The following is a 24,262-nucleotide window of genomic DNA, read 5'->3' on the forward strand; positions in this document are numbered from 1 at the left end:
CAAGAAATATTGACGATCGAATTCGAGAATAATTTTACCATTATTTTTCGGTGCGTAATAGGAGCCCGGATAAACGGAACCGGACGATTGTGTGCGGTTGACAGCTGACAGCTGGGTGGGTTTACTTCTTGATATTTTTCCTCTTTTCTCGGTCATATGACGTCTTGATCTTGTGACTGAAATTTTGTGTATTTGTTGCTGCTGAAAATTTTGTGGTCCAATCGCGCAAAAGTGAGTAAAACGGATCGATTTGCCAGTGCTGCTTCGTCCCATCTAACCAACGTTTCGTTTCCGCAGGAAGGCAAAGATGAGATACACGCTCGGTTACATCTTCTCGACGTCGTTCGTGTCGGTAGCGACCGTATTGATACTTTACCATGTCCTCACGGGCAAGGGCGAACGAGTTAGCGTTGGGTGGTTCCTGGAGGAAACCTCCCCGTACATGTGGGCAACCCTGGGAATCGGTTTCGCCGTGGCACTATCCGTCGTTGGTGCGGCCATGGGTATCCACACGACCGGCGTGAGTATCGTCGGTGGTGGTGTGAAGGCACCGCGCATCAAGACGAAGAATTTGATCTCGGTTATCTTCTGCGAGGCGGTCGCAATCTACGGTCTGATCACAGCCATCGTACTGTCTGGTATGCTGGACAGCTTCAAGTGGTCCGTAGTGGCGGGCAATGAGAACATCCGCAACAACAACTGGATGTCCGGTTATGTAATGTTCGGTGCTGGAATGGCCGTCGGATTGGTGAATCTGTTCTGCGGTATTGCCGTCGGTATCGTAGGATCTGGTGCGGCCTTGGCCGATGCTGCCAACTCGGCCCTGTTCGTTAAGATTCTGATCGTTGAAATCTTCGGTTCCGCCATTGGTCTGTTCGGTCTGATCGTCGGTATATACATGACCTCAAAGGTGAAGATGGGTGACAAGGAGTAAGCAGTATATAATGGGGATGGCATACCGACGACACCATATGTCAACCAGAAAGCACAATTGCCAGCCATTTCCCCGAAGAAAACGAGTGTATGAAGTCCTACAGAAATGGTATGTGTTTAGTTTTCTTGAGTGAGATCACATAATTTCACTTCCTTTTTTTTCAGAATTCCAAAAGTATTCTACAATTCAGCCACCCAATATCGGCCACAGCAAAAAAGCGAGGACCTATCATGGATGATTGTGTTTAAGATTATTGTTATTTAATTTGCTAGAACCAATCCTCGACGATCGCCGTCACGAGGACAGTACTGTTTGTTTGGCCATTCCAAGTATGTAAAGTATGGGCACCGTTTTAAGATTCGAGCTTCCCTACCCCGTGATGCGTCATCCCACGGACGGACCTGTCCGACAATTCCATCAATTATCCATCACGTCCTGTCGTACGCCGTTGCATGCTGCGGGGGAAATTTGAAACACGGGAACTTGGGAAGAAAATGCGTTCATCATCCGCAATGTTGTATTTCCTGTCGCTGTGTATATTGATAAAACTCCCGTTTGCGATGATATACTTTATTTTGTTTCGTTATGCATTACTTATTTTTCTCCTACTCTTCTGTCCGATAGGATTCATTGTGTATAGACAAGAACGGAAATGTACTTGATGTATGTAACATTACTCACCCCAATTCCTTCCTCCCATAGCTTAATTGTGAGACTCGATCAAAGAATGTGCGATGTATCGAACGCAATGAGTATATAATAAACTTCTCTCCCAAACCAAACTTTTGAAAGTTTTGTTATCTTCACAAATGGGAACTTGTAGTACATATCAAAAATGAAACGAATTTTATCTTCCTCACAAGAAGCATTAGATATAGCACTCCTGAAATATAGCACTGACTATCGACTGTATTTTTTTTACAATTCTTAAATAATCCCTTAATCTCTTAATGAGCCCATTGATATGCTCTTTAAGAGAGTCTGTGGTACTTCTAAGCAGCACCCTAAGTTCTGTTTAACGGAGTTGTTGGTGTGCTGTCTTGATAAAGTATTCAGTTCTTTGGGAACATATAACATGTTTTTTTCGTGGTTGTTTTTATGTAGCTTTTACGATTTTATATGCTAAAACCGACGTAAATTTGTATTTGTATTTGTAAATTGTATTTTTTTTTAAATAACCTATGAAAGCATCGCTCTACTTCGACCCAAAATCGTTATTGTGAGAACTGAGTCTTATGAATCATTCAAAGAAGAAGAGTGTTTTTATTGCTTACTACGACTCATCGCAATTGGTATCACCCAATCGCTCAATAATCTTCAACGACGACCATCCAACAACCAAAAACTTGTTGTTGTTATTCCATTGTGGTGTCAAAAAGGCCTTTTGCACCAGCTCGGCCCGGTTGAAAAGATCTCGGACTCAAGCTGTCAGCAAAGGCATTCTCGTTCCGAACGTCAAGGTGTGCGGATGTGAAAAGAGGTTACTGCGACTAGTGCAATCGAAAAGTATTGAATTGAAAATAAACTCATAATTGGAACTACTGAAAAGCGAAAATACTGTTAATTGGTTAAATTGCTTGCTGTGCAAAAAAGCGTACATTGGAGCTATCGTACAATTTCGTTCACATCTGTCGAGCACAACATAGCTTTCTGGTGTGTGTGTGGAAAAGAAATTGAATTGAGTGTGTGTATGCGTATATCGGTTGAATTCAAGTGAAAGAAGGGCTTTATTATTGTTTTCACCGTAATTGTTCGACCGGCACGATCCGCGGACCCGTTTATTGTTTCCGTTTTTGTTCTACTTCTACGCGGTACAAGCATACACCCCCAAAGAACGCGTTCTGAGTTGGGTTACATCACCGCGTAATTCGCGGCACGGCGGCGTGCATTTTCGCCACAAGGCGGCCGACAACGTGGGCCACTGGAATAGGGCTAATTGGACCCGGGAAATAGCGGCGGTGATAATTGGCACATCCTTATCAGCATAAGTGAAAGCAGTACAAAGGAAACACAAATGGTTGGATTCGTTTCGTCACGAGAGTAAGGAAAGCAGAATTGTGTCAGCGTGTGTGTGCGTGAACCTTCCATAGAAACGAGTGGTTGTGTGCGTGTGTGAAGTTTTCTGTAAAGGGAAAAAAAAACACTGAAAACCTTTGTGGAGATACATTTTTCATATAATTTGCCTCTGCGTGTAAAGATAAAGAATAAGTGGCCTTTGGAGGCACATCTTCGCAACACACGTTATTGCCGATAAATTATGTCACAGCGTGACAGGGAATCCTTCATTCACTTATTCGCCGGAGGGTAAGTAAACTGTCTCTACCTCACTGTGCGCTGTGCTGTTTGAAGTCTAAATTAGTTTAAATTACAGATCTAAAACAAAATTCCCCGCGCTCTCGAGTTCACTGAGCTATGCAATTAGAGTGATATGCAAATGGGAAAGTGCATTCCTTGAATGCGGGGAGTAGGGTTTTTTCTTAGACACAAATTTCCCCTCGATACGATGGTATGCGTGAGGACTCTTTTCTGCCTTCCCTTCAGCAGGGGGTTGTGGTGCTTGCCTACTTTGTTGGGGAGGCTGGTGCGTACGATACAAACGACACGTACGCACCACCAACTTCGAGCGTAGGCATCGGTTCAACACACCAGCAACGAAGGGCTGGAACAGGTTTTTTGTGGGCTCAAAATTGGGCCGGTTTCGAATAACAATTGCGACGCAATAGTAGCCCTAAAAAGGTGTCAAAAAAGGGAACATGTACAGAGGGCTTTTGCCATTCTAGCAGAGCAGGGTGGATGTTTTATCTTGTTTACTCACAAGCGTACAAACACACCCGGCGATGGATTGTTGCGATATTGTTTCATCTGGTAGCACTACCCTATTACAAGGGTGGTTATTTTTAGCTTAGAAAACCGGTGGCTGATGCATTCCCCATGCATTTGCAATCAACGTTGGCTGGAATAATCGCTTGATAGTCAGGAAACGGAACACTTCCCCCCGGCTTGCTGAGAATGTGACGCTGACATGCCATTTCAAGGTATGGAGACGAAAGAGATGGCGATATGGAACCCCAGAAAAGAATGAGTAAGATAGATACAGGCAGGAGTTGCAATTATTTGAGTCGCAATTTCATGCATGACCTTGAACCTGATACGTAGAACGTCGATGGAGAGCGTTCTAAACTTCCAAAAACTGCATCTCCATCGAAGCGGGGTGAGGTTGTGTCGCGTTTGTGTTACACAATCTGTCCATCGATTGGACACATACAACACGGTGTTAGATATATGGATGAAATTGGAATCGTGCAAAACAAGTCGAAATGCGCTGTTTGTTGGATACATTTGAAGGTTGGTGATGTAATGGAAGGTTATTGTATATCGCTTTTTAGAAATCGTGGTCATTGGGTCATGAGTTCGCGTATTTCCTAATGAGGTATCTCAACTTCTCAAGCAGTACTAGCTTTAGATTAGGATCTTGTAGCATTAAAGATTTAAAAGCTTGGACAAAATTGTACAAGGGTTTTAAATTTATGAAGGCATGAGTTTGGTAGGTTGATATAAAGACAGAAGCAAAAATCCCATTCTTCAATTCCCATCTGCTTTTATCGTATGATTCACGCTTTTTGTTGTAGGATCATCGCGGAATTGGAGCTTATTTTGCGATGTCTTATCACAGCTTTGATTAATTGCAGTCTTGATAGGGTGGAGACAGAGATACTTAATAATCAGTGAGATAAAATACTTGTTCCTTGTTCCAATTCTGTAGAGTTTCTCCTCCAATGCCATGCTAGAGCTATATTGCTATTAGGACACTCACTCACTAGCCCCCGGATTGGCAGTTGAGGACAGTCGCGTGCAAGTATCCGACGGCTCTCGTGAATACCACACATCTCGAGACACGTTGTGATTAGTAATTCTGTTCGCGACCTACCTCGCGAATGTGTACACTCTGGCTAGAAATATTCACATTACAAAATTTGCTCCACACACGAGCGAGATGGCGGTGAGAACGTGGATTTCAACTGCATCGGCGATCCGACGCCATGTTTTATCGACGATCGTCGTCGTTATGTGTGGTATGGGGCGGTATGCGTGAACGCACGCACAATTGCTTCCACAACTACAGCCGCAAACTGTTACCGCTGCTGATGACCGCGAGCAAGATACGGGCAATTGTGGATATTGCCGAGCTAAAAATAGCCGTGCTGTTGACCATACAGAACCCCCACTTCCTCCACTTACAAAAGGGCACCTCTCTAGCTCTAGAGCTCGCACAGAAGTTCCATTTGGAGGGCCTTGTTTTGCTGTTCGCCAAGACCGCAGAGGAAAACATTTCAGTTGTTTGTCGCGTTGATCGTCAATTCACTTTCATGACGACGGATTTTTGGGTGGCGCAAAGTGTGTGATGAAGCGAGGATCGTCTTGTAGCGAATCACGCTATCTTGCCCACTTGGTGCAGCTTGATCACCTTGCATGCGGAACAGTTGCATGCGGAAATAAACGGAACCGTTGGATGTCGCAAAAAATATGCTCACAAAAGCGGCACGCAGAACAGGGGTCTTCCATCAGGTCTTAAAACTCGCGTGTATGAGAGATAGTCCGCCACAGCGCTCAAATGTCGCAACTTGCTGCGCCTAACTATCTGCCGAACCACCGTAAACCGGTTCAAAAATCACGTTTCCCTGTGGCTTCGGGGAGTAGTGTACGGTCGGAACCTCAAAAAGAAAAACATGTTTCGTTCGTTTTTTTTTGAGCTCGTCGTAGCCCCTAAAATTGCGATAGAGTGTGAGCGCGCTGTGGCGGCACTAAAGTATAGAACATTGATAAAGGGCGCGTACATACACACACACACACATATACCCGCGAGATTCATTCAAAGCGGCCCGATTGGACAAACAAAGTAAATGACTCCGAAATAAATAAATAGCCGATAGGTTCTGACCTTACGGCGGGATCTGTCCTGAATGACGTCCGTCTGGCGGACGATTCGATGTGTTCCAAAAATACACCACGGTGGATCGCCTGATCAGCCCAACGTTCGTGGAACGTGTCCGCAGAGCCGGAGTCGAGATTAAACCAACCAGGCTGGAGAGATTTTGTTCTGAAAATAATTGTTTACCATATTTGCGCACCCGTCGTGCACTGTATGGCGATTAATCCCAAAGCCAGGATTGGTTCGAATAATGATTATGTTTCAAAAACAAAAAGGCCAAACCATAACGACATTGTGATTCGTCGAATTGGACGATGAAGCAGCAGTTCTTGAGTATCATCGCAGTTCCAGCCTCCTTGCGGGCAGATTGGTGTGGCCCTATCTCAAGACAGAACAGCTCCTGTTGGTATTCTGGCAGAAGACCAGCGGTGGCCGTAGGTGGCGGCTTGTTGAGGAAATGTGATTTGATGAAGCCGCACATCGCGCAGTTCGATCCAAGTTTCCTGTACAGGTCAACCGACCCTCGGATTGATAAGAAAACCGACCACCACCATTCTGCCTCATTTCTTCAGCCTTAACGCAGCGAAATTTCCGGTATGAACTGGACCAGCGGTTCGAATGCGGGGGGATTTTTACAGATTACCCCTGTTGGTACAGGGCCCCGTTGCGTCGTTGCGAGTCACAAACAGAGTGGGTACTTGTTGGGTAGTTTTAGAGCTCCCAGTTTTAAGTCCATGGATGAAGCAATTCTGCCAACGGTTCGATGGCTTTCCTTCTATTTGCTAACATACTCATGATTTATTTGATATTTTTTGCAACAATTAATGCATCTTCGGAAATGCAAGTCTATCGCCACCTGTAGGCGACTGTGGAAATGTTAAAAAACGCGACATTTCTCGTCAAGCCAATAATTTTCTGACGGAGTATTGATTTAGCTCATAATCGTTCGTATGCTAATTCGCTCGCAATCGACGACAGTAGATCCACGACCCATCTCGTCTCGGGCGCCAACCTTCATCCGGAGGCTGGAAAAATGAAATTCCATCACTCCCGGAAGAGGGTGCATCTCAACTACGCCATTCGCGTGCGCACTTGTTTGAAGTAGCAGGTCAACGACAATTATCTTCTCCCTGGTACATACACACGGCACAACAAACTTTACTGCCGTACGTGTCAATCAGACACACAGTGCACAATGTTCTGTGCTAGCGGTTATTGTCTAAGCTGCTAATTTGTCCATAAGAGCAGCGAACTTCGCCACCTTGTGCGCCCATTGCTTACATTTCCATTTACTACCCTCGTCCGAAACGGCGAAATCGCGGAAAAGAAATTAGTTAAATCCGGAATTTGAAGCTCCAGCGATGCTGGTAAATGTTTGACGGCGCCTTGTGACCACATTAAGTGACTGCGAGAAGAGTGTATTTATAGTCCTCTGGCACCCTTTTTTGGGTTGATTTGGGCCTACGTGATTGGTATCAGTAAATTGAACGCTAATCAGCGAATCAATAAATGTATGTTACGATCAATATTGGTTCGTTCCCAAAAGTAGACAGTCTTTTTACACATTTGGTAAGGGATCGGTGGTCCCAATGTTATGTAAGAAATGAGAGATATGATAACGTTGAATTTCGTACCTAATTGTAGAAAATTGTATTGATCAAACGGTAAGGACGAGCTCATTTGTTACGCTTTTGGAGGACAGGGTTTCGTGACACAGACCAATTACGGTGGAATATGAATAATTCCCAACTTGATATGCGACCTTCACGAACTTTCGAACTATCATCGTTGATGCTCTTTTATTTGATCAATAGTTTGTCCTGTTTGTTTGCAAAGTTTTTTCGGTGAAAAGACGTTCAATGGGGGAAGATTATAAATGGTTCCGAAAGACATGAGATTTCTACCTTAGTTATCTTAGTTATTTTTCCCATGATGTCTTCTGTTTTTTATGATTATCATCTCAACTCTCTGTTAATGTGTGCTCTTATCAGCATCGTGTGTGCGCCACCGAGAACAGGCACAGGTTGTATTGTACATTGCTTAACATCTTTCATTTATTTAACATTGTTATTGCTCCCCACGATAAGATAAGATTAGACTAGATCGTCGTTCCTAGCGAACTGCTAACTATGGGGCCATTTTCTATGATATCTCTGCGACGGTTTTTTTCTTTCAATTGTGATAAGATGGCGGCGCATGTATGCTTATTGAAACGTACAGGGTTTTAGTATCTTTCATGCGACACAAATTCGTTGTTGCGCGTGTCTGTGTGTGATTTAACCTTTGAGCTCGACTCTGGATGGAATTTTGGAACCGTGTGTGGCATGACACGCTTGCAGCGGATCTGTCTCTGTGTGTTGTATGACGCAGGAGGATTAAAAACGGAAGTGTTTTTGCATCTTACGTTTGATGATTCATGTAAATCAAACCTACAGACACACAAGGATAATAGCAGAAAGAAGCCGATAAACACAGCTCGTGTCAGTTCTTTCATTCCCAAGCAGACGCTTTCCTGCGTGTGTGTGTGTGTCTTGCGTTTATTGTCGCGATCAAAGGTCGATGGCGGTCGGGTTTTTTTCATTGTGGCAAAAAGAAACCTAAAATAAGAAACACGCACAAGGACGCGTACTGGTCAATCCCAGTCTCTTTGCCAACATCTGATCACACTTTTCCTTTTGGCTGTTGATCTTCGTTTGCTCTTGCGCTCTCAACACTCGGGGGCCCTCTGGCACTCGCTTGTACACGACATCGCAGGATGCACACAACACCGAGGGTGGATTGGTGGTGTGGTATAACAAATATCGAAAAAGTGTGGGGTATATTTACACTCACCAGGGGAGAATTGCCACTTGAAATAATCTTACCGAAAATATAATTGGCAGCGGTAAGAAATGCTTCGAGGGGGAAGCTTGGGAAACGGGGAAAGATGCTAAAAATGTAAAGTAAATCCGTTTCGCCTGAGAAGGCAGACTATTTTTTCACAATGGAGATCGTGTGACAGCTACTTCACACCTTGTAGATCGCGTTTTTGTGTGCATCGATCACGCTTCTGTCACATGTTGATGTTGAGAGGTGATTTTTTTTTTCATGCAGATATTAGAATTTACTTTACAGAACGCGGCATCCTCTTTTCTTAATTGTAAATGTCAGTTGTGCAATATGGATTGTTTTGCTCTCGTAGGCCTTTCGTCCTTCTCGCCCAACGGGGCCGAACTTGTTTCCTGTTGTGATCTGTTCAGTATTTCTCCCCGTGCAATACAAACAAATTGTGTTTATTATTGTGATATTTATACGTCTCATCGTGTGCTTCTGTTGTTTTCAATCGGTTGTGCCGGGTAAATGGTAAACGCAATCATCTCAACCACGCCCACACGAACAATTGGCGGTGGTCATAAAGCAAGGAAGTTTCATTTTTTGAGGGTGGCCAAACTAAAAGCGAAAACATCCCCACGCATCGTTTCGCGTGTTGATGAATGATTGGGAGAGAAAGGAAAATGGAAGCGCATCAAAAATCTGGCGCCACCACAACAACATTCACGCCAAGGGGGGTGATCGTGATAATTGGTGTTCTCTTATCGTTTTTGCTACACTCGGCTCTAGAGGCCGTTATTGTTTGTATTTGAAATCTCCCCGGACAGGTAAAGGTAGCGAAACAGCCCTTGCGGGGAGGATAGTGGTATGTAATGACCTTTTCGCAAGAAGACATAAAAGAGCTACACAAACGTTGATAGGAAGGCGACTTGCTTGGTCGTGTCAGCCTCTTTAAAGCGAACGAGAAAGCGAGAACACAAGAAGAAAGCTGCATACGAAAGAAGAAATAATTCATCTCATTTAATCCTAGGATGGTACTGTGTAAGGTAGCGAACATCAGCGCATGATAAGAAGCTGTTTCCGGCGATACAGACTAATGGAGAACTGTACGCTTATGTAAAGCATTCACACAGACACATTATCAAAAGAGCAAAAGTGGCATCTTTTAATGAGCTCTTCCTCTTGGATGATAATCCCTGCCTAAGCAGCGAATAATGGTGATCTTTTTTATTTTTAGAATCATGTTTTCGTTTCGACCTGATCCGGAATTAGAACTGAGCGCCGAGATGCGCTTGCACAGTGGTGCAATCGCTGCTAGTTGTGTCGATCATCATCAGTAACATGATGTGTACTCGGTTTGTCGACGATTGGAAGGATCACGCTCGATCGAGCTTACTGTGGATGATCGCGTGTGGTGTGGTAGCTGCAAAAAAGGTTGCTCAAAAGGGCAGCTTAATCCGGTACATACTCCTACCCGATCTGGTTTTGCAAGCAGGACATGCCAACCACAAACGCGGGGCTACTGCTTCAAGTTATTGACGAGAATCGAACATCATTATGATCAGTATCAATCGATCGCACGAAGCACACGATCGAGTCTATTTACGAACCAACTTACGGCCTACGAGTTGTTGTCCGAGAAACCCCGATGGCGTGAGGATGTATGGACAAGGCTTCTCCGTCGCTGTTCGCTTTCGCGCAATTGAGAGTGAACATATTTCAACTTGATTGATTGATCGGTTGCGCAGACAGTGACGATGTAATACCGCGACAGGAGGCGAAAAGCAGTTCCACACCCAGTGTGTGATGCTGATAGTGGCCGGCTGTCAGTTCTCTTGGGACGTAAAAGAATTAGATGATGTTTTTTTTTCATTTCACCACGTTTAGCTCGCGCATCACACGAATGGCCTTTACCGCATGTTGATTTGCCATGGTGCTAAGGGCTGATTAGGGTTTTACACGGGGTGTGACGTGTTTCGGCAGAGCGACTCATGATACTATCATTTCGAAGCGTGATTAACGATGAAGCAAACAAATAACTTTGAAAAGTGATCCGGTTTTTTCCGGGATGAATCGAACCGGATCCTGGCGTCATTCGTACATATGTTAGAATTAAGTCGAATTACTTAGACCATGATAAGAAAAATATGTGTAAGCTGCATTTGTTTATTGAAATTTTCCGTTTTTTCTCGTTTTAGTATCGCTGGTACTGCTGGCGCCGTGGTGACATGTCCTTTAGAGGTGGTAAAAACACGTCTGCAAAGTTCGTCGTCGTCGTTTATCCATGCGGCCGCCTCCACTAGACACGTGCTGGTTACCGATGGAGGGAAATTGACCGATCATCACCATCACGTACGCCACGTGTCCGCAATTAATAACGCATCCTCAGCATCCGATCGGCATCATAGCGCGGCCCGCCATCATCAGTCACGAGTATGCGCTAGCACGATCCTGACCCGACGTCGTCCTTCGGTAAGTGTTTGTAGCGCAGATTAGAGCGAACCGGTTTCCATACGTATGTACTACGCTTGAAGGATCTGTGACATCCCTGTGACATTAGAGTCCATGGTCGAACTCTGGCAACCGCTTCGAACTGGTATGCGGGTAGCGTACCGATCCAGTTTAGCAACTGTACTTTGGAAGACAAATCTAACGGGGGCACCCCTAGTACTAGATGTTGGAGCACCCTCGTCTTGTCGCTATCGTTGATACAGTGTTGCATAATCTTCCGGTGTGTTGGGAAAAAACAGAACGCCGTGATGCGATTGTAATGCACCCGGCGGACCGTGGAGGGCAATCAAAACCAGAGTCAGCTTGTTTACTAGTCTGGTTTTAATGCTGGACGTAGAACGGAGAACCTGTAAAACAATTGATGCGATAGTGGCAGTACGTAACCTTTTAACCGAGCACGAGCCACCGATCTCTCTCGCCGACCGGTTATCAAATCAGAGAGTGAAGTGGCTACGGTGTAACAGGGAGGAAAATCTGGTCTGGTCCGGTTAGAACTGGGTGAGAATCGTTCTAGTTGGGAAAAAAGGGAGGCCGCTGCCACCGTGCTGGACCTGTGGAGCCCCATGGGTCACGTAATGGCCGGGCCGGTTCCGTTCTTATCGTCATGTTTTTACCACTGGATGCTTGTCTTCTTTGTGGCTGAGCGCAATGAAGATTGCAGTGGAATATGGGCGCCTTGTTCTAGATACTTCCTACAGCAGTGGAAAATTACCAATCGATGATGCCAAAATTTACCAACTCCAGCTACATGCGAATAACTTACGCATACAGCAGTAGTATTAGTTGTTTACGACATGCGGCTTTTTTATCTTGACTCGTTAGGCAAATATTTGTACCAACGTCGTTTTTATCAGTGGAACTTTTATATAACAAAGTGTCTCGACATTTTCTTATTACCGTTTCAGATACTGGCCATTCCGCAATGTGGTTTGTCAACCTCGGTACAATCGATTAGCATCTGGCAATGTCTGAAGCATATCGTCCAAACCGAAGGATCACGAGCCCTGTTCAAGGGTCTCGGACCCAACATCGTCGGAGTGGCTCCTTCTCGGGCCATCTACTTCTGCGCATATTCTAAGACAAAGAATACGCTAAATACCGTTGGGTATGTTTGCTCTTCAGGCTCGCCTAGCATACACAGTTGGAGGTGTTATTTATGAAATGTTTTTTTTTCCCATTTTGCTCTTCCATACCTACCTAAATAGAATTATTCCGGCCAATTCTCCACTGGTGCATATTCTGAGCGCATCTTGCGCTGGGTTCGTTTCGTCCACGGCTACCAATCCGATATGGTTCATCAAGACGCGAATGCAGCTGGACAGCAATGCCAACGGTCGGATGACGGTGGGTGAGTGCGTACGGCGCATTTACGAATCGCAGGGTGTCCGTGGGTTCTACAAGGGGATCACGGCCAGCTACGTCGGCATCTCGGAGACGGTGATCCACTTCGTCATCTACGAGGCTCTGAAAAAGAAACTGGTATGTATCGAAGCGGCCAAACCGGCAGCTCCCTAATCGCATCAAATGCCACTTCTCTTTCCACTTCAGTCCTCTGGTGTGCTTTATGCCGTTCACATTGTCCGCTCGCTCATCCTGTGGCGTCGTCGTCCATCATCGTATATGTGTGTTGTTCATGTCATTGTTTGCGTGGTTTCATGATGATGCATGCTTCCTTAACGCTAGAGCTCCTAGCGCAAGAGCGATCTCTAATACTTCCGAATAAGCATCTCGAGAGAAAGAGAGCATGATAAAAACATGGAAAAAGACCAAGCCATACCGAGAGCTAAGTGCAAAATGCCCGCCCCACACCCACAGCGCTCAGGGTCGAGAATGGAAGAAGAATAAATGGTGGCGATGGATATCCGACGGGTTTGTCCGTATTCTGCGAGAAGCGCAAGAGATCCCCGGTAAATTGTAATCAGCGGCAAAACATTTCCTCCTATACACACTCAGTCATAGTTTTGTAGGTCGAACGCTTTTCGTACGTACGTGAAGCTGCGGAGACCCACATCCAAACACAGACAAGAGACAGAGAGAAAGGGAGAGAAAAGGGAGAGATTGAAAGATGGGGAAAACTGAGAGATAGAGGAAAAGCAGCGAAGAACATCGCCTCCTGCGCGTGCTCTGGCTTCCTCTCCAGACTTGTGTCCAAACCCCATGGGCCAAGGTATCGTTGAGTTATGGGTGTAGCGTCCAGTTCCTAGCCACGTTGGGTACCGTCAGATCGTTAAAGAAAATCCGATCGTGGAGGTTAAAACCATTTGGAAAAACTAAAAATGCTGTAATTGCAATGAGATAATTAGTTATTAGCAGTTAAAATTATCGGAGTAGTGACACTTACGCCTAACGCTCAGAAGAATATAAATCGAATTTCCTTTGGTTTTCTGATGGTTCCCTCGCTAAGTTCTGTTGTCGTCTACACCCAAACAGCAAACCAAATTCAAACCAAATCAACATCCACCCTCTTTGCCACGTAAAGGGCGCACGTAATCGTTTCGTACCATTTCAGAACCGCCTCTCATCATCACGCTCGATAAGCGCCTGTGTCAGTCTGAATGTTATAACCCACGTGTAGCTCGTGTTGAGACGCAATCTCAGACGCGATAGAACAAGAAACAAGTTACTCTTAACATTTACTTTATTAATTCCTACTCATTAAGCGAATGCCTACAAAACTCTTTTGCTCATACTCATAACGTTACCATCTTCTGGGCTGGGGCGTTGATCATCTCGTTCGAAACTGTTGTCCTCTGTACCACACATCGTACTACATCCCCGAAAAATAATACAGACACGTTACATACACGTAGACTCACATACCAAAACAGAACGAGAGGAGCATTGACCGTAAGGAAGTGCTCATCTCTAGCGGGCAAGAGTTTCGAAGGTGACGGACGCCCCTGGTAGCTAAACGGTAACATTACGTTGCCGCAGAAGTGATTTGGTTGCGGGACCACAGAACGTAGAGTTGGACTAATCTTTGTACTTTTCTTCCTTGTTTCGCTACCGATATAGCTCGAGCTACGCCAGTCATCCCCGGCAGCTAAAGCCCTTGCGGGCGGCGACTCTTCTGGTGGATGCGAGGGTGGTAAAACGTCACGCGACTTCCTGGAATTCATGGCGGCCGGTGCTACGTCCAAGACGATCGCATCGGTGGTGGCATACCCGCACGAAGTCGCCCGCACTCGGCTCCGGGAGGAGGGCAACAAGTACCGTAACTTTTGGCAGACGTTGCTGACCGTGTGGAAGGAGGAAGGCAAAGCCGGCCTCTACCGGTAAGTAACGATAGCACCGGTGCACTACATTGTAGTATACATTAACGTTCACGTATGGTTTCGTATGGGTTTGTTCTATTTATCTATCCAGTGGTCTTGGTACACAGCTGGTACGACAGATCCCCAACACAGCGATCATGATGGCCACCTACGAGGCTGTCGTGTACGTGCTGACGAACCCGGCCAGTGCCAGTCTGCTGCCAACCGGTGCGGGCAACTGAGATCGGGCCGCTGCTGGGCTTGGGGCACCGCACGAGGGGGAAATGTTATTGTTAAAAGACGCAACCATCGATGGTGACTTTCTGTTGCAGGAGGATGAAGCCTTACCGCCACCATCGTTGGCCTTGTTGTCAACTGCTTTGGCCACCCTGGTAGACAGCACACGTAGCGCCAGCAGCAGTACAACAGCCACCCTCGAGGAGCAAATCCCCATCGATGCAGCAGCGCCAAGCACGGCCATGGAAGAGGAAACGGTGGGCCCCGTCAGCCCTGCATTGATTGTGCATTGTATTTGTGATTTCTTCGTGGATCTGTAAGGTCTTGGGAAGGGATGATATTACTGTGGTTTTTGATAGTATGTAAGTTTTGCCGATAACAAGTAGATTTTAGCGACGGAAGACACGAAACATATAACTAACTACCAGAGCATGGTTAGGATGAGTATTTATGCAGTTTAAGGACCCGCCACACACCGGCGTTGAAAGGTTGAAAGCGCAACAAAAGCACGCAGAAAGGCGGTGAAATGAGAGGAAACATGTTGCTGCACAAAGAAGTAAACAGGATTATAGGTAATAGACACACACACGGGAGGGAAAAAGGGTTAGCCCTTCACTGTTGGTGGCACCTTTTCTTTATCCCACATAGACTGATTGTTCGTATGATGCAAGCATATGCTGGAAACGGAATCAAAGAAATCAAAGCTGATTGGTTTTACTTTACATTTATATGTTTATTGTTTTGATTAATTGTTTCACATTACGTTCCGTTATTAGAAAGGTATATGTGCTTTCGTTGATACGAATGCGGTTTATTATTCTTGATCATAGTTTCTTCCGTTGTAGCCGTAGTGTGTTAACCGCGTAGGAACGAGAGAGTTCGATTAGTGTTAGCTCTTTTCGTTTGTTTTATTTCCATACCAGAACCCTACAAAACGATAAGAATATTTTCCTTTCTTTCGTACTGTTTAGTTTGTTTTGCGTAACACGTAGCAAAACAAATGGTACGAAGGACAAGGAGAATTGATTTTTGAAGCGAGGAGAGTTCAGGGAAAATTATATTAATTTTTTGTCGAAACTCAAACCCGCTTCATTACCGACTATATAGAAACGAGTGGTGAAAAGGCCTTCATCTGGCTTAACACCAGTAAAAAATTCCAAACGCGCACAGCTACCGTTTTTTTGCTATGAAAGCATCGGATGTCAATTTCGCAGTGGTTATGGCTTAAAGGGACAGGTATTTTCCACAGTAGAGGAATATAACGGATTCTTTCATTTGCAGAATGGAACGAAAGAACATCATCGTAAATGCCACTAGAACAATTATGTTAATTGGGCAGGATGATATTTGTTTATAATTTGGTAAAGTAATTGGCAAATTGCGTGAGTCCACTGAGAGACAAATAAGCAGCACAAAAATAGTCAATATAAGTACAAATAGGTTTTCGTTTCTTTGTAGCTCACACTGTCTATAGTAGATAGGTTGGAGTGTCTTTTCACGTATATCAACAGCAACAGGACTAATAATGATGTATTTACTCTTGTCGCCCTTCTTCTGTGTGGCGGTAGTATTTGAAGAAGCCAACCAACAACAGCGTAGCAACAAGATTAGTCGAAAATACCAAAATGAGTCATACGCCGTTGTGTCGTATGATGAATGCTAAAATCCTATCAAGTGCAACGAATGTTCACTTCGCCATTTGAATGCTGCTATCTAGTGTGGCAGTACGGAGACGGAAAAGAAACGGGCGACATAGGCAACTAGAGAAATGTCTCACTCGCGCTCACCCCATCTCCTGGTTCGGTCAGGGGCGTCTGATTGGCGTCAGAAATGACGGTTTACATGCCGCAGGAATATTGCACATTAATGCGCATTGGTCGGCTTTGCGTTGTGTCTAAAGAAAAAATCCCGAACATGCATAATTAGTGGTTTAAAAATAGCATCGGGTCATTCGAGATCAACAGTGTGTTTCCAACAGGCACGATAAGCGTCAACAAAACCCTTATCCCACACCTCGTCTATGTTCGCTCAATTGATGTGGGGCAGGATAGTTCTGCCCGTCATAAGGGACACAGTAAACAACCCAATCAACCGTTAGTAACAACCAAAAATTAGAAATGATGTGCCAAACCATTGCTTCCCGAAAAAATAAGCAATGATCCGATGTGACATGAAATAATAAGTTTCCCTAAGTTTCCATATTTGTTTTCGGACCTACCCTAACGCGTTGGGGAAAAGGAACGTCTGCACATTTGCACTGATGGCGTAATCTTTTTTGGGTGATTTTCTGTTGTTGCTGAACGTACGACGACCTTTCGACGCTTGCCAACCAGTCGATGGCCACTTGCCAGTCAGATCTGAACCATGATAATGCCCCGGCCGATGATGAAAAGATGGTGGTGGTGCATAGTGACGACGATGATGTAACAACACAATAATTACCGAATTCTCTAGCAACGAGACTTAATAATGCAGAGTACAAGCTTAATGAGCCATAATCACTTTCATTCATTTATGTTGAAACTTTTACGTATCATTCGTGGTAGTAACAATGCGCGCGGTGCCCTGACGGGGTGCTCTCACGGCGCAACAAGTTAAAATTTGATCGTTGCTTAAGAAAGTGACGGGTTGGATCGTTCGTTTTTTTCTGTAGCGTACGCGTTAATTCTCTCGCTAAGAGGTGAGAAGATGAGTCAGTTAAACATGCCAAGAATTTAGATGTCCCTGTGAAAACGCAAGTTAACCTGATATAAAAGAGCATGAAACAGTGGTAGCAGTAGTTTGTAGACATTGAAACATGATCCCAATCAACGAAAAATGCTTATGCGGAGGATTTACAATAATAGAGCAGAAGGAAATGGTTTTCCTGTGGGGGTATTGTGTGTGTGTGTGTGCGAGCGGGCACTGTAGGCCGTTTGGCGAACCCCTGAGTCAGCGATCCCTTGCTAATGTGGAAGATAATTGTTGCTTTACAATGGGAAGTGAGAGCCTTCGATCGGGTATCGTTTACGTTTATTGATACAATATCTCTATACATATACACCTAATATTGCATACACCCGTATACAACAAAACCGCATTATTGTAGTAAGTACATATTTGAAAACAAAACTAGCTGAAGAAGAGAAACAGAAAACTAAAACAAAAATTGAACGCACGAAACAAAACAAAACAAAAAAAAAAGAAAAACTGAAAAAAAGCAATGAAAGGAAGAAATAAGTGTTTATTGAAACAGGATGTTATTTTGTTTTCTATCGTTTTTTTTAATGAAATGAATTACTATATACATATGAATAAAGTTAATCAAAAATAAAGAATGGCTATGATAGTTTAAATAGAAAGAAATAATAATATTCGTTCAATAGGAACGCATTAGGTTCTTTGCTTTGCGTGGTTCCAAGAAACCGCCCTAGGCGTACGATCGAATACCAGGTTATCAATTGCATTAGAAAATTAGGCTGAGTTTCAGGGTTGTAGAATGGCACTTGATCACCTACGAAACTCTTCGTTGGGTGTCATTGGAGGAAAGGTTCTAGTAGCAATAGATGGCATTATCAATAGTGATGGTGGCAACATTCGTATAACACAGTCAATCGTTAACGGGTACTTACCTGGCCCCCTTCTCCCTGTGGGTATTGATCCACAATCTCGGATATTCGGATCCAAGCAGAAGCAATGAAACATCCCACACATTTGAAAGTTTGTTCCATTTTATTGCTAGAATTCGTTTTGAATTTGGACTTTGATATGACTTCGCAAATGAGCGAAGAAAATTGGCGATGAATCAAGCGGGCAAGAAAGGGCATTTTTGTATGTTCGCTACATCCCTTCGCTCTTTAAACCCAAACTTAAACGGAACTTGTTGTAAGTTTGAACAATGGTGTAGTACACGTTAGCTATGCTCCTACAGTCCTTCAACAAATGCGAACGTAATGTTGTTTGATTTTGTCCCAAACTTCTGAAGGTTTGTGAAACGAGACTCCGTTAAAGCTTTTTGACTGGAAAGGGGTATAATTGCGTAACTGGGTAGAATGTAACAAAATGGAGCTTGCGAAACAGCAAAATTGCTATGAAACTTCTTTCCCTACACGGTTTTTTTATACGTACTTTCCGGTTTGTTTTGTTAGTTGGGTATGCTGCTATCGCGAAATAGTTATTGATCGAATCTTCTCTTTCTCTCTCTAGCCGTGGATTGATTTTTCTAGCGTCCGGTTCATTTATGTTAATGTTGTGCCACTACAGGGCTGTGGATACCATTTGTCCATTCGATGGGCACTAATTACATTCTATTTTGTTTCAGTTATAATGATGTTTCTTTGTTGATTTATTGGGGTTTTCCATCTGCGTAGGATCGTGTGTGTACGTTATATTCATCTTTCTTTTCTATAATGATCAAGCTCGGAAGTTTTAGTCAACTATTAGTGTGTGTGTTCCATCTCGTTCGTCAACATGGCCGCTTTTACTGATTGTATTCTGTAGCTTTATTCTTTTTCGAATATGCATGGTTAATAGGGTTTTGTGGAGTTTGCCATAAGCTTATGCAGATCGGGATGTGGATGTGTGTGTGTGTGTCTGTAAGCATGAAATGAAACGATCTAGTTACTATTACAGGATGTAAAATTAAAAAGTTAAACTTTTCCTTACAATTATCTCACTTGCCCCCAATGAAGAAAAACCGATCGATGTTTAGCATTGGACCCATCAAATTAAAACCGTTTATTGTGGGTTTGTCTCTAGTTTAGTACAGTTACGCTTATTGGTATGTGTCAATTGAGCAGTTAAGTATTTTCCTGTGTTTTTTTTGTTGTTCAAGTGTTTCGCTACACATGTACGCTAGTGAAGATGCTTTTCTCTGAAATACGATCATGTTGTTAGCCTTGCGAGTTGAAAAGTGCTTGTACGTGTAAGAGTAAATCTTTCCATAAGTACATTGGGAAATTCTTCGGCCTGTTCGCGTGTGACTGTATTAACTCCTAAAAGGTATTGTGATTATTAGGGACGGTTCTGAAATTGTTCTATCAACGGTTACAGCAATCTATGCCCTTTAAGTGAGACTTCCGTTCGACCCCGATTCGCTCGCCTTGCGAATGCACTTACTTTTTGATGAATCTTTGTACAGATGCATTGATTATCCCTCGAAAGCTTCTACATTATTGGTGTGCATTGGAAATGGTAACACATAAGGCGGAAAACTGCATCCTTCAATATACAGAGAGAATCGGTTTAAGAAATAGAAGCAAAAATAAAAAAAAACAACAATCGATAGAAAAGATGAAATGAGCATAGAGTTAACTGTTGTTAGTGTGTAGTTTAACTCGACTCTATAGTAAAAAATGCGAATGCTCCGTTAGTCATAGTTTCGAACACTTTCGTTTGCTCGTTTATGTTTGGCCTCAACGTGTACAGGTTTCGAGTAATGCGGAATATTACTTACGACGGTTGGCTTATTACTATCCGAGCTGTGGTTTTAAGTCGTCTAAGGAACGAAAGTAGTGTGTTAGATATCTTTGAATTTTTGCTAGTTTCTTACACGAACGACAGCCGTTAACATTAATTACGACATACTTTCTCACTTTTAATTAGCATCTTTTACATTCACGCTCGGTCGCGATGTTCCGAGCGGAAGAGTGATCACCTTCCCATACGACGAATCCTTACCGATCACTTGTTTCAGCTGCATCATGTTCGTGTATGTAGTTTAAAATAATTGTATGAATGTATACAGCCCTAATACTATTCGCGTTCTGTCTTTATCCCGTCCACATCACATTGCGTCGTCGATTGGCGCCCCACACGCTGGATATAGGTTGAAATTCCTTTACTTTTTGTTAGAAAATGTTGTATAGCATCGTATCTGCTCGACATCCGATCGTGTACTATGCTCGTTTAAGCTAACGCGTTCACTTCGCATCGTATCCGCTGTTTCTTAACGCCAGTGCCAACGTGATCGAATTTACTTGTGATTGACTTCCAAAATATACTGCTTGTTTGCTAGCACTAAGTGATACATTGTATCGCGATTTTTCCATCCCCTGTCACACTAACGTTATGGTTTAAATACTGATTTTATCCTTGATTGACGTTTGTTCTTAGTTCCTTTGGTTTACATTGCACGCCTGTATTCTCGGGGTCCGTCTGGATCGGGTTCTCCAACGGCGCCTAATTCTGTTCAAGGGAGGACTGCGCACGCTTTCCAGGAATGTTGATGAGCATGAAAGAGCAGACAAGTTGGGTAGTTTGGAGAGAAAATTTGTGAAAAGTTTGAATTATTAATTGTTCTACATTAGAAGATTCAGATGCTGGCAAAGTGTGTTGCGCATGGCAAGCAATAAAGTCCCTGTTTCAATTGTATCCGGGGGGCGGTTGTAAAAGGTCAAACTTTACTGAAAGTTGACTACGCTAAAACATACTGCGACTCTACTGGAAATACTTCAGTCCTCAGTACTGTACGAGTAGGCTGGTATCGTATGGCAGAGGGCAGATCAATCTACCACTCCTCTTGAGAATTTCTTAAAATCGAACCAACGGTTTAGCTATGAATTTTGCTACAACTACGGACCGTTACCGGTGCCGTTTAATCTCTAAATAGACTTTAGAAGGGAAACATCTTGCACTCTACCGGTTGGAACTGTTTTGGGGGTTTTGCTGTTAGTAGGAAGGTTGGTTAATAAAATGTAACATTTTTCTCTAAATGTTGCTATTAAAAAGACCTGTTTTGTTTCTTCTGTTTTTTTTTCTCTTTGAATTCACCATCGTCCCTCTCTCTCTCTCTCTCTCTCTCTCTCTTTCTTTTCTCTTTCGCTCTTGGCCAGGTTGATCTACCTCAAGGAGACCACATCGTTCCCCTTTTTAAAGCAGTATCTCGGCCTGAACAGAGTCACCGAAGTCATCGGAAAAGCGGTTTGCGCACCCGACCCGGCCCAGATATTATCACAACATTTGTTCCGATTCTGTCGGCGAGATTGGCGACAGCTCCATCCCATCCAGCAGGGGCGTTTTCTCCTCATTGCCACTTCCAAACTCATCGCTGCCGGCAGCATCGTCCAGATATTGGCGTACGTCCCGCGGTGCGTGCTTGTGTCGGCTCGCATCAGCGTTCCCGGCATTGGGCGATCGCTGTGGCACCGGTGACTTGAGCAAGGAGGTGTCCGTCGTGCTGACGCTCGTGGCATCTTCGCTGGCCGTGTCCGAAGCATCCGATGTGCAGGTTACGTCCGAAGAGAGTGGTTTAACTTCAAACTCTAGTGTAGCGCCATCGCCAGTCGACGTGGAGGAGGTGGCACTAGCCGCACTACGGCATGGGCTGGCGGGACTGTTGGAACGCCCGGTAGCAACCCGGAGCGAAGTTTCCGAGGAGAAGTCTTCGATGGACACACTGTCCAGGATTGTGCTGTGCTTGAACCGTGCCAGGGAGAACAGTTGCTGGCGATCGGTTCGGTTCGGCCGCAGGCGGCTCGTCGAGACGAGCGATGCCACCGGCGAGGATGTCGTTGTGGACGTCACCGAGAAGGTACAGGAGGGACTGCCGGGTGGCAGTGGTTCCGGAGTCAGTATGAAGCGATCACAACTCATCTCCCCAATGCTACCACTCTCGGTTGTAGGAAGATCCTGTGAACCGTGCGTTCGGAGCATACGATCCATGTCCACATGGGGACCCCCCGAGAAACTGGAAACCGAGCGGAACTGATGAGCGTGCGGTTGCTGCTGGTGCGCAGCCGGAACACTGTTGAAGGACGTCTCAAACAGACACTCGTTCGATTTGATCAAATTGCTGCGCCACTGGAGACCGCGCTCTCGAGCCGTGGGTACGATCGTGTGCAGATTTTGGTAGGACGCATGGTTCTTTCTCGACACGGGGGACACTGGCGACGGTGCGTGCTTTGGAGACGGTGTTGACGGTGGGGCCAGCATCGGCGGTAGTGATAGCTGCGGTTGCAACTGTCCCGCCGGACGCGGAGGCTGTGAGCGGGAGGTGTCGATCGGCATGAATGCCGAATCGATGCGCCGCTCCTCTTCGAACGAGCGGAAGATCTTGCGGCTCGTGTTTTTGATTGACTTGCGCGTGGAGTTGTACGACATGTCCTCGAACGAGGACACACGGTACTTCTGCGAGAAGACCTCGGTAGTGGCACACTTGCGCAGCGGGGAAAGAGTGTAACACAGCGAAGAGTTCGTCGTGGACGACGAATGATTGTTAATGACGAGCTTGGGTGGTTCCAGGAACCTCGAGCGACTCGGCGAGATATCTCTGGAAGCGATCGAGGGCTCCGTCCGGGAGCTGCTCACCGCACACGGTCCGGTTCCGTTGTATCCCGACGATTGTGGCAACACCTGCGACTGCGAATGGTGATGATAGTCGTGACAGGGTGACGAACCGGTCGAATCGATGTACTTCATGTTGGCAATCGTGGTCGCAAGGTTGTCTGCAGCGCTGGCGCCACCCTGCTCCACCAGCAGATCCTCGACGCCCTCGTCGATCGGCGAGTTCATCGAGGCGAAACTGCTCAGCTTAAAGCTGGACGCCCTGGACGATTCGCCGTCCGTCATGGAACCGAACGCGGAGTCTTGCGATGGGTTGCTGAGCCCGAGTATCATGCCGCGCCGGCTGTACTCCATTCGGCGCGACTTGGAGTTCTTGTACGCGGAGGACGGATTGAGGCTGACGGCACCCGACCCGCCCGAACCGCCCGCAACCGCTCCCACCGACGCCCCCGTGGCTGACGTGCCGGCCCCGTGCGCTTCTTCGATCGAATCTATACGAATGATTGTGTTGTTGTTACTATTGCTGTTGTCGTCCGAGTGGACATTATTGTCACAGTAATGTATCGGCGAGCTCAGTGGATCGTAATGGCATGGATCGTCGATGCGGGCTGACGCTATAACTATTTCATCTAACAGATCTTCAGAATCACTACTAGACAGATCGGAGGATTCTACATCACTATAAAGAAAAAAGACGGATTCGATACGGACACGGGAGTTGGACGGCACGGATAAAGGCAGGAAAGGAGTTGTCCCATCGGGTGTGTACCGATGGTGATGGGTTGTGGAGGGGGAGGGGGGAGGGGTCAGGATGAAGGAAAAGACCGTACGGAACGATATAGATAAATCCACACGAACAACGTACAACGCCACAACATGACAACACAGTACAACACTCAAAGAGGTATAGTGCCAGTCATGGGATAGAGCTTGGCCTAGCAGTACGTATGAATAGCTGTGTGTATGTGTGTGTGTGTGTGTGTGCACAAGATAAAACAAAAGCGAACGTAGTAGTAGTGTACCAGTGAGGTAAGTAGCATCAACTCAAAGCAAACTACGAGATAACATGAAAATGGGCTATAGTGATGGATGGACAACTACTAATGATCCCGTGTTGTTTTATAGAATCGATAATCTACTGAGCCGACTAAGTTCTGCTACCAGATTGGCATGGAATGAACCAAACGAAGTTGATGCACGAGACATAATCAAGCTGTGGAATGTATCTGGACATTATTAGGCGCCATCGCTCTGCAACTGGGGTGGTAGAATATATGAGGAACTCAGCAACAACATCATTGGAATGACACATTTGGGGAATGT

At 45.1% G+C, this 24,262-nt stretch overlaps 3 protein-coding genes across 5 annotated transcripts in view; 2 read left to right on the forward strand and 1 right to left on the reverse strand.

Annotated features, from left to right (window-relative positions):
• Positions 1-148: 148 nt before the first annotated feature.
• Positions 149-1,710, forward strand: LOC128302061 (V-type proton ATPase 21 kDa proteolipid subunit c''). 2 transcript variants are annotated; one of them, XM_053038780.1, is made up of 3 exons: positions 149-231; positions 298-1,042; positions 1,099-1,710. In XM_053038780.1, exon 2 carries the CDS (start codon positions 308-310, stop codon positions 932-934), a length of 627 nt encoding a protein of 208 aa, XP_052894740.1. In that variant the 5' UTR covers positions 149-231; positions 298-307; the 3' UTR covers positions 935-1,042; positions 1,099-1,710. The 2 variants fall into 2 exon arrangements, with proteins under 2 accessions (XP_052894740.1, XP_052894741.1); XM_053038781.1 differs by having other exon boundaries at positions 182-231; positions 302-1,042.
• A 683-nt stretch (positions 1,711-2,393) lies between these two features.
• On the forward strand, positions 2,394-17,988 carry LOC128305901 (mitochondrial carrier protein Rim2). 2 transcript variants are annotated; one of them, XM_053043535.1, is made up of 7 exons: positions 2,394-3,238; positions 10,874-11,147; positions 12,092-12,291; positions 12,392-12,665; positions 14,202-14,228; positions 14,271-14,461; positions 14,553-17,988. In XM_053043535.1, the coding sequence occupies exons 1-7, from the start codon at positions 3,192-3,194 to the stop codon at positions 14,680-14,682; spliced, it is 1,143 nt and encodes a 380-aa protein (XP_052899495.1). In that variant the 5' UTR covers positions 2,394-3,191; the 3' UTR covers positions 14,683-17,988. The 2 variants fall into 2 exon arrangements, with proteins under 2 accessions (XP_052899495.1, XP_052899494.1); XM_053043534.1 differs by having other exon boundaries at positions 14,202-14,461.
• Positions 17,989-18,386: 398 nt separating this feature from the next.
• The window catches only part of LOC128301371 (uncharacterized), a 28,183-nt gene continuing 22,307 nt past the window's right edge, over positions 18,387-24,262 (reverse strand). Inside the window, exon 11 of the mRNA XM_053037813.1 lies at positions 18,387-23,618. Coding sequence (XP_052893773.1) covers positions 21,608-23,618 — 2,011 coding nt within the window. The 3' untranslated portion in view covers positions 18,387-21,607. The remainder of the gene's footprint in view (positions 23,619-24,262) is intronic.

This window comes from Anopheles moucheti, chromosome 3 (genome assembly GCF_943734755.1).
Source record: "Anopheles moucheti chromosome 3, idAnoMoucSN_F20_07, whole genome shotgun sequence".
Taxonomy (NCBI): domain Eukaryota; kingdom Metazoa; phylum Arthropoda; class Insecta; order Diptera; family Culicidae; genus Anopheles; species Anopheles moucheti.

Excerpts from the sequence above, each read along its gene's own strand:
- LOC128302061 (XM_053038780.1), top strand. The coding sequence starts at position 308 with ATGAGATACACGCTCGGTTACATCTTCTCGACGTCGTTCGTGTCGGTA.
- LOC128305901 (XM_053043534.1), top strand. The coding sequence starts at position 3,192 with ATGTCACAGCGTGACAGGGAATCCTTCATTCACTTATTCGCCGGAGG. Across the intron at positions 12,292-12,391 it reads AATACGCTAAATACCGTTGG|AATTATTCCGGCCAATTCTC; the intron begins GTATGTTTGCTC and ends CTACCTAAATAG. Across the intron at positions 12,666-14,201 it reads AGGCTCTGAAAAAGAAACTG|CTCGAGCTACGCCAGTCATC; the intron begins GTATGTATCGAA and ends CTACCGATATAG.